This window comes from Malania oleifera, chromosome 9 (genome assembly GCF_029873635.1).
Source record: "Malania oleifera isolate guangnan ecotype guangnan chromosome 9, ASM2987363v1, whole genome shotgun sequence".
NCBI lineage: Eukaryota > Viridiplantae > Streptophyta > Magnoliopsida > Santalales > Ximeniaceae > Malania > Malania oleifera.
In genome coordinates this window covers 1,964,119-1,974,863 of record NC_080425.1, presented here as the reverse complement: position 1 = coordinate 1,974,863, position 10,745 = coordinate 1,964,119, and the positions used below count along the sequence as shown (strand labels likewise).

Genomic DNA, 10,745 nt, shown 5'->3' with positions numbered 1-10,745 from the left:
TTGCATACAGCCACAACCACAATGCAATAACTGGAAAATAGGATTGGAAGTCCACTGCCAACAGAATCCATTTTGTATATCACAAGCACCCTCAAACATCAGCTCTATATATATCTGATAGCATCAGCAATTTAATTTTTTAGGGTTTTGATCAGTAAAAATATCTGATGAATGTTCAAAAATGAATAGATCAAGTCAAACTTCTCAAATCAAGTACAAAGTTGCCCAAGATCAGATTAATAATAATATAATATACCTCTTCCCCAAAGGCCAAAGACACAATTTTTAGAAAACCTCTATATGCATGCTAGTACAGAAATGAAATTAAGTATACATTTATATGTGCATTTCTATATATAAAATTTTATATATCTCATCGATACTCATTAATGTAAGCTTTGCTGTAGGAAGAAGGGCAGGGGGGCACAGGCGCCTCAACAAGCCCTTCCAGCATTTGCATAACCGTCTTCATTGTTGGCCTTTTAAAAGGATCCTCTTGAATGCACCAGATTGCTACCATCACCCACCTCTGTAGCTTGGCAATGTCATCCACTGCCTCCTCCTCATTCTCCACCAGCATGTCTAGTCTTCCTTCTATGTAGCAATCGTAAGCCCAGTCTGTGAGTACGGCTGCTTCTTCCCCAAATTCCAATGAAAAACTCTTTCTGCAGCAAATGATCTCCAACAACATAATTCCATAACTGTAAACGTCCACCTTAATTGTCACCCCAGGTTTACTCTTAAACCATTCGGGAGCGACATACCCTCGTGTCCCTCGGATCCCAGTGTGAGTTTGCGTTTGATCAGACATTAACAATTTTGCCAATCCAAAGTCTGAAATCCTTGCTGTGAAACAAGCATCCATAAGTATGTTTTGAGGCTTTATGTCGCAGTGGATGATCTGAGCATTGCACTCTTCATGTAAGTAGATTAGCCCTCTTGCAATTTCCATCGCAATCTGCGTTCTCCGATGCCAATTGGGTCTCGGGAGTCCAAAGATCAAATTTGCTAGAGTGCCATTTTCTATGAACTCATACACTAGAATGCGATGAGGCCCCTCATTGCAGAATCCTATCAATTGCACTAGATTTCTGTGGTGAGTTTTCCCAATGGCACTCACTTCAGCTTTGAATTCCTTTTCCCCTCCTTGATCACCCACTAATTTGTCCAACTTTTTGACAGCCACAAGGTTCTTTGATCCAAAATTTAGGCTACCTTTATAGACAGTGCTAAAAGAACCCCTTCCTAATTCTTCTTTAAACCCATTTGTTGATTCTTCAAGCTCTTTATAAGTAAATACACGAAGGTTCATTTCAAAAACAGAAGAATCATGGAAAGACTTTTTTGACTTTCCATTTTGCCTTGACCAAAGGGCTCTAGAAATCAGGACTAGTAAAATGATGTTGAAGAATGCAGAGCAGCCCAAAAGAATCCATCCCAAGATATCTGGTTTCCCCTTTTTCTCATAGCCACTGCTAAGAAAACCTGTTGGAGCTCCTTTCGTAACTTTGATTAGAGCTTTTCCAGACTCGGTGTTTGTGTACCTCCCATTAGCAAGTGGTAGCTTCTTCTTCCAACATATCGTGCCACCGTAAATGGCAACAGCGCACAAACAATCGTGCAAGCAGGACTTTTCGCACTCCGTTTGATTATAAGGTTCCAGTCTTTCATAATCTCCCAGCGGCCAATTCGTGTTCAGAGCTTCCTTGAATTCAAATAACTCTTCTGGGTCTTTCGACCCATCATATGCTCCGCATCCCACTGGAGAACTTGGTTTGCAGCCACCAAACTCGTTGTTTGGATCCATAAGCAAGTACCCAGGTGGGCATTCACAACTGGGCTGGCCGTTTAGGCTTGTGCAGTAGCTATTAAACCCACAGGCACCACTTCCTATTTGGTTAGTTATAGCAGTACAAATGTCTTTGGGAATGAATCGCACGGGCCACCAGCCAGTTTTATCAGCATTAGTCGAACTTCTCGGATGAGCATACTGTGTGAAAACGCCATTAAAATCCAACGTTGCGCGATAATAATTGTTTTCATCCGGGTTAATATCATCCCATGAAAGTGGCACAATTGCCCCATTCATTTTCAGTATGTAGATATCAGCTGATCCATTGAAAACCAGTCTATATCCAGAGTCTGAAGAGTTTGCAGTAGAAGTTCCACTGCTATAGTAAGAATCATAACCAAAATTGCCAGGCCAACCTATTGGATTCAGCTGGAGGTCTCCACCATCCGAGAAAAGGAGCTCGAATCTTCCCCTTGAATAGTTGGTTTCTGATATTCTGGAAAACAACATACTGCCCAAATCCATTGTCTGGGTGGGCAAGATGGTGTCTGTGTGATTCTTGAAGGTCTCCCAAACATGAGCAGAGTTGTTGCCTGCAAGCACAAAATTCCCCGTGTCAAGCATGGCTGCATAGGCTACCTCTCTACCGGGTTTCGCGTCCCAAATCAGTTGACCTTGAGGATCATTTAGCACCAAGCTGGTCGCCGTGAGTTTCACCGTCGACCCACTTTGCACTGGATTATCTCCATTCGCCTGCCAGACGATGGTTTTTCCTGGTATTTTGTTGAACCAGACAGCGAGCAAGAAGAGGTTTGTGCTGTTGAGGTTGTGGAATCCGAAAGCGAAGTCGCCAGAAGGTGAAAGCCATGAGGAGTCGTCATTGGAGGCTGCTGTCAGTGATGAGCTCAGGGTTATGTTGGCTATGGCCAAATTGGGTGGCAGAAGAAGAATTAGGATGGAGAGGAAAAGAGGATTAAGGAAAGCAGAAGAAGCCATTGGCAGATGCTGCTCTGAGTTCCCTGACTACAGAGAAGCCTCACTCAGGAGCAGAGTAATTAGTATTGACAACAATAGATCTCTTAGTTGTTGAGAGGATTGCCCAAAAGCAGTTTATAAGGCATTCCCAGCAAAACTTAAAAGTAAACCAGATATAGAGATGACGACTAGGATTGCCATTTCCAATTTTAGGACTCAGTAGTGAAGGAAAATAAACCAGATAGTGTTGATATATATATTATGTTATAGTTGGAATCAGTGAATCACTCGGGGATGGGCTCAAAAAATATTCAAAAGGAAAGACTTGACTGGTTTAATTTGCATTCTGTGTTTTGAGCAGAGAAACCTACCAATTAATAAACAGGGTGGTTGAAATCCTTGGACAGCTCATCAGGCTTCCAAGTGTGAACCCTACAATAGAACACTTTTTTTTCTACGACCCACATGCATTATTTAGTGGATCCTGCGTAGAAAATATTTCCTTCTGCATTTAGTAAAAGTTGGATTCGGATTACTCATAATGGATGTGACAATCATGTGCTAACTTTGGTTGACAAAGTAAAATACGTGTGTACTTTCACGCGTCTTTTTGAATTTGACAAAGTAAAATACGTGTGTACTTTCACGCGTCTTTTTGAATTTTCATTTTTGTATTAAAATATATTGAACAATCAAAAGTTATGAATTTTCTCAATAGATGCTTCTCAATGAAAGGATATGGGATGCCTCATTTTACATGTGAATTTTTACAAAAAATGAAAAATAAGAAGGTATTTCAAAAATATTGGAATTGGTGTATTGCCAAGAGGGTGTCTGTCTAAAACACATATCAATTCAACAGATAAACTACTGAGCAGATATATAATCAATTTAAAGCAATCTCAGTATATCAAACATTCAGAACAATAAATATTAACATATAGGTGTAGAAAGTAAATTGTGAAAAATAAAACTGACACCAGATATGTTATCGGGGTTCGGTCAATACTGCCTATGTTCCCGTCTCAAGCTCACAAGTAAGAGGATTCCATTAGTTGCTCACTTGCGGGTGGAGCGACACCGTTTACAATACCTTACCGGCTGGTGCACCTAGTTCTCTTAACCAAGTCTGAACCAGTCCGGGACTATTCACAGGACTAGTCTCCCTCTTCCGACCACACGTTGGGAATACAACAGATAATCAATATTTTTGTATACAAGGAAATGTACTTCTAATACAAGCAGATGATGTACAACAATATGCTCAGAAATACACTCACATATGATAAAGAGTTAATGTTCAAGTGAGATTTTGTTAAACACAAATGTCAGCTGACACCAAGATGTGTATCTATATGTGTGTGTGTGTGTGTGTGTGTGTGTAAGTAAGATCTTTGATTCTAAAAAATATATATTCACAATATGATTAATCAAAGAATCTTAACAACCCTAAACTGAATATCTCAATAATATTTTCCAAAGATGTAGCACAATATATGTTTAGGGTTTAAGCTTGCAAAAGATTTATCAAATATAGAAAGCAAGTTTTCAAGTCTTGCAATCAGTATGCGAAGACTCAGAAGTAAACAAAATGATTTTCCCAATCAATGCAAATCAATCAGAAAATAATGTTGGAAAATTATCAAGAAAACTCTCAAAAAGGATTTTACAAATGAGTATAAAAAACTACTCTTCAATCTTGCAATCAAATTTGCAAGAGAGGAGTATAAGAAAATGAAACTCTCTTTTTCAAAATAATTTTAGCAAAGAATGTAAGAGAGAGTATGAAATATTTGGTTTGAAAATTTGAAGTGTAGGCAAATAGGAGTATATAAAATTTAGGAGAATTTTTGCTAATCTATTTGCTAATCTCGTTGCTAATCAAAGAAAATGAATGAGTATTTATTGGTACTCCACAAATTATAGTCGTTGGGGACTTATTTGGTTTTTAAAAAATGTTTAATCAAGTTTTAACCCCAATTACTACGGTTAAATTATGATAACCCGAGAGTTTTGGTCGCCCGAACAGACACATAGAGAAAAGGTGAGGTTTTGGGTTCAGGTGCACGAGGGTGAGTCCAGTTGGTTGAAACCAAGGCGATTTTCCAAAACGATCGAGGTTCGGTTGCCCAGTGAGTAGTTCGGTTTGCCGAACCTCACAATTCAGTCGCCCGAGCCTATTTTGAACTAAAAGTTCGGTCGCCCGGGGACAATGGAAAAGTAGCTTTTAAGCATTCAGTCGACCGATGACAGTTAGTTCAATTTAAGTTCAGTCGCTCGGGCCTCAATCAATATGTTGACTTTCTACCAGTTTGGTTGGTCGGTCGGTCGCCCGAAGCCCTTTACAAGTAAGATTTAGGTCCTGCTTATGATAAGTAGTCACCCCTATTCATATACTTATAACTCTTGAGTTATATGAGATTTGTCATGAGGTGCTTGGGGACTAAGAGTCAGTCTACGACCTAGGCTTTTAAATTGAGCCCAAAAATCTGGCATTGATCAACCGACGTTAGGTTTGGTTCCCGATAGTCAATCTATCACCTTTTGAGCATTAAATCCAAATCATGCATGAGATGCAAATATTACAGACCATAATAATTATTACAGACCCAAGAACAATGAATGCATTTACAAATAAAGATGAATGCGTCTTCTTCTTTGCTCTTCATATTTCCATGGAATATGTCAGGAGTATGTGCTTTTTAAGTTCCTTCAACCTTCCATTCCCTTTATCACATTTGCAAGTTAAGATATAGACCTGTTCAAACACTAGATGAACACGTGAGAAACATGTGCTTTGTCAGCATCAAACAGGGATCGGACTCAAAAAATAAACAAAAACAGTATTGTCTACACTTATTGAACTTTTTCCTCGTCCGAGTTATTTGCTCCACGCTCTCTCTCTCTCTCTCTCTCTCTCTCTCTCTCTCTCTCCTCAACCTTGGGCCCTTGGTAAAGTTTAATATAGAAGTCACAGACTTTTCTTATGATTCAGTAAAAAGATAAGAACTTTTTTAAGTGCCAAAAATCCCATAATTTTGTTTTGACATTTTAAAAATTCTAGACTTTGACAAATGATTTTGGAAATATTTTAATCTTAAAAAAATATGCATTTTTATTAAATAAAAAGGAAGGTCTATTTATTTTTGAAACATTTCAATAAAGGTTTTTGAAATTTTTGACATCTCAAAATGGATCTTTGTGATTTTTAAAATTTTAGGAGAGTTAATTTTAATTTATTTTTTTTTTCAAATCTTAGCATCTTTTATCCTAATCTCATAAAACCATTCCCAAAAGGTTTTTGAATAATAGTATATGTAGTAGAGGTCACTAATTCTCTAATTAATTCCCACCTAAGTTTAGGCTAAACAAACTTATTGCAGCCTATCAAACTTATTTTCACCCTATTAAATGAAATCAGCTAGTCTGAGCATATTCAAGTCCAACCAAACCTTTAAGCTCACCAAGTAAAATGAATTGACCCATTTCATTCAAGTTTGGTTCATTTATTAAAGGATTCTCATAATTGTATTTGGAAATCACTCTATAATTGCTCATGAGCAACTTGATTGTCACGCCCCAAACGCCGAAAATGGGACCCAAGGGTGAAAATGTAACCTAACCTATCCCTGTATCATACAAATCATCACAGATACAGTACAATGGATGAGGGTCCGACCCCGTGGGGTTCCCAGGAACCCTAAACACATCCAACCACAATCATATACGCAGTGGAAAAAGTCATTCTATATCAACATATACAATACCATACCAGAGTGTATACAAGAGCAGAACATGGTTCTAACAAAACATATAGACTGGGTGCCCAAATACAGCTTAAAATGGCAACCCAAAAAACTACAGTCCTAGCACTTACCCAAGCGCTAACGCAGTACACCAGCCACTATGCTCCATACACCAGAACGCTAGTTCCTGTTACTCGAAGGACCTGTAAAAATGTACGTACAGCATGGGTGAGACACCTCTCAGTAAGGAAGAACATAGGTTATATCGGTGTGTGGCAATTGAGTGTTATCATGATGTAACATACACGCAGTTGAATGCAAATCCAGTACTAATTTACACAGTACATATACGCACACACACACATGATCAAAAACCCGGTGTCGTCACACCCTTCGGCCCAAAGCCGGTCCGCGACATCCGGTGTTGGCCCGGCTAACCCACGAAGCACGGCGCCATCGGCACATGGCTAGTCCCCGACTCCCATGGCATCGTACCAGCGCTAACTGGTGGATCCACACCCTTCGGCCTAATCTGCCAGGATAGACTCACGCCCTCGGATATAGAGCCGGTCACTCTTGCCTACGTGGTAGGAGAAAAACACACGCCTCAGATATAGAGTCGGTCACTCTCAATCCCTGGAATCATTGGAATCGCGGTCCCATCAGCAATTCCGCATATCACACACACATGCATGCTCATATAACCAAACAAACCACACTCATTTGGTAATCTAAATCATTGTTCCAAAAAAATATAGTTTAAACAAAGTCAAGGCACGACTATCCCAATATCGCAGTATAAATCACACATATACTCGGTTTTCAACAAAACCCGGGATTCCTCCCGTCGCCCCCTTTTTCCCAAAGCTGCAATAATTAAAAACCCATAGTTTTTCCCATTAGATCCCCCTAAATGAGTAGCCAAAACACACACAGGACCGTGGACCACAGTTCCACTGAGTCTGATTTCGAAAAGAACTAATATAACATAGTTTCCCCTTACCTTAACCCCGTATAACAAAACCCAAACTCCAAGGCCCCTAAATAGCGAATCGAGTTCCAAAACCTACAAATCACAGTACATAAAATACTCACAATACTGATACCTACAAAACTACCGAATCAGAATTGAAAACCAATCCTTACCTCGATTTTTTGCCAAAACCCGAAAACCTCTGAAACGAGATTTCGATCCGTAGAAGTTGTAGAGAATCCTTCCACGATCCTTGTCGTAACTTCCGTTTTCTGATTCCTTCAATGATCAGCGAAGAATTCTAGAGAGAAGGAGAGTTGAGAGAGAGAGAGAGAGAGAGAGAGAGAGAGAGAGAGAGAGAGAAGAGAGAGAAAAAGAGAGAGAGAGAGAGAGAGAGAGAGAGAGAGAGAGAGAGAGAGAGAGAGAGAGAGAGAGAGATTTTTCTAAGTTACTTAGTGAAGAAGTAATAGAGATTCCCTTTTATAGCCCTTGACTCGGCCCAATTTCTTCGATGAAAAGGTACCTTTGTCGATGAATCTTTCACTGATTTTGTCGACGAATTGGTGGCCTCGTCGACGAAGTCTGATATTTCCAAATTCGCAGACCTCTCAGCTTTTTCTCGTCGATGAGGCTCTGAATTTCATCGACGAGAAAAGCACACACTTCGTTGATGAAATCCAATTTTGCCCCTCTTTTAATATTTAAATCCAGTTATCACAGTTTGGGTTCTTACAATCTCCCTTCCTTATAAAAATTTCGTCCTCGAAATATGCCATCTCTCATTCATAAGGTCATACATACAATCGAACACATAGACATAACTCAAGAGCGGACTGGCGATCATCACAGCGTAGTCCCCTCATACATGTACACATACATATCCTCACTTATGGCGGAGGAATACCGTGGTTACATATACAACGGTCTCAGGAGTTCACAATACACACACACTCCCGACGACTAACCACCTATCCCAACCCACAATAGGATCATGTACAAATGCTTAAAACAACTGTGGATACTATCGGCGTATTTTCGTTTCCAGTTCCCAAGAAGCTTCCTCAACCTCGTGGTTTCGTCACAATACCTTCACTAACGGTATCTCTCTGGTACGAAGCTTCTGAACTTTACGGTCCAGAACCTGAACAGGTATCTCCTCATACGCTAAAGTATCCCCAATTTCCAACTCATCATAACTAATAACATGTGAAGAATCTAACACGTACCTCCTCAACATAGAGACGTGAAACACATCATGGACCCTCGACAGTGCTGGAGGTAATGCAACTCTATAGGCTATTGGACTCACTCGCCCAAGTACCTCGAATGGTCTAATATATCTCGAGCTCAGCTTGCCCTTTCTGCTGAATCTCATCACCCCTTTCATCAGAGCAATTCGCAGAAATACCTTACCTCCCACTTCAAACTCTAACTCACGGCGGCGAACATCTGCGTAACTCTTCTGCCGACTCTGAGCTGATCTAATCCTCTCCCAGATCAAACCCACCTTATCGGACGCCTACTGCACAAGATCAGGTCCTAACACCTGACGTCCGCCAACCTCATCCCAACACAAAGGAGATTGACACCTCTGACCATACAAAGCCTCGAACGGTGCCATCCCGATACTAGACTAGAAGCTGTTGTTATAAGCAAACTCCACAAGCGGCATAAACTGTATCCAGCTACTACCAAAGTCTAACACACAAGCTCGTAACATATCTTCCAATATCTGTATCGTCCTCTCTGACTGTCCATCAGTCTAGGGGTGGAACGCTGTACTGAAAGTAATCTTTGTCCCTAATGCCTCCTACAAGCTCACCTAGAATCAAGAAGTAAACCTCTGATCTCGATCCATTACAATGGCCACTGGTACCCCGTGCTTTCTCACAATCTCCTACATGTACAACTCTGCTAGCATACTCAAAGGATAGCTAACTCTTATCAGTATGAAATGAGCAGACTTCATCAATCTATCCACGATCACCAAAATAGCATTCTGCCGGTGAAGTGCTGGCAGCAATTTGGTCACAAAATCCATGGAAATATGCTCTCATTTCCACACCGGAATAGGCAAAGGCTGCAACGGCCCTGCCAGCCTCTGATGTTGAACTTTCACCTACTGACACGTCAGACACTGCTCCACGAACTGAGCAATCTGCTTCTTCATACCAGACCACCAGAAGGTCTCGTGTGGGTCCCGATACATCTTTGTACTTCCAAGATGTACCGTATACAAAGAACGATGCGCCTCCTTTAGAAGAAATACCTGAGGCTTTTATGGTCTTTGAAGATCTCACACTGCACCCCGTACAGGTAATGTCACCAGATCTTCAGTGCATACACAACAGCAACCAACTCCAAATCGTGTGTAGGGTAGTTTTTCTCATATTCTTTCAATTGCCGAGAAGCATACGTTACTACCTTACCCTACTACATAAGCACACATCCCAGGCCTTTCAGAGACACGCTATAAATCACAAACCCACCATCCCCCGAAGGAATGGTCAACACTGGAGCAGTAACCAGTCTGTGCTTCAACTCCTAAAAGCACTGCTCGCAATCACTAGTCCAGTCAAACTGTACTCCCTTCCTGGTCAATCGAGTCAGAGGTCCAGACAATTTAGAGAAACCCTCTACGAACCAACAATAGTAACCCGCCAGTCCTAGAAAACTCTGAACCTCTTGCACATTCTTCGACCTTACCCAGTCGACCACAGCTTCAATCTTGTTAGGATCAACTGATATACCATCCCCAGTAACCACATGACCTAAGAACGCAATCTGAATCAACCAAAATTCACATTTCTTCAATTTAGCATATAGCTTCTTCTCCTGCAGAATCTGTAACACTAACCTCAAATGTTCCACGTGATCTTCCGTACTCCTTGAGTATACCAGAATGTCATCAATGAATACCACCATGAACCGATCTAGGTACTCATGGAAAACCCTGTTCATTAGATCCATGAACACCGCTTTATTTCTAACAATGTTTCCATCTTCGTTTTTCTTATTCCTAAATACCCATTTAGTGCCAATTATTGTGGTATTTTTGGGTTTAGGAACTAAGTGCCATACTTTGTTTCTTTCAAATTGATCTAATTCTTCTTGCATAGCATTTATCCAATTTTCATCATTTTCAGCTTCTTCAAAGTTTTTAGGTTCTAGGTGAGAAATGAAAGCAATGCGATTACATCCACTTCTAAGGTGAGATCAGGTGCTGACTCCTTGAGAGGGGCTTAATATGATGAGATCA

At 40.5% G+C, this 10,745-nt stretch overlaps 1 protein-coding gene across 1 annotated transcript; it reads right to left on the bottom strand.

Moving 5' to 3' along the window:
• Positions 1–221: 221 nt before the first annotated feature.
• On the bottom strand, positions 222–3,300 carry LOC131164605 (G-type lectin S-receptor-like serine/threonine-protein kinase LECRK3). The gene has a single exon (XM_058121910.1). The coding sequence runs from the start codon at positions 2,786–2,788 to the stop codon at positions 374–376; it is 2,415 nt and encodes an 804-aa protein (XP_057977893.1). The 5' UTR covers positions 2,789–3,300; the 3' UTR covers positions 222–373.
• Positions 3,301–10,745: the final 7,445 nt, after the last annotated feature.

Excerpts from the sequence above, each read along its gene's own strand:
- LOC131164605 (XM_058121910.1), bottom strand. The coding sequence starts at position 2,788 with ATGGCTTCTTCTGCTTTCCTTAATCCTCTTTTCCTCTCCATCCTAATT.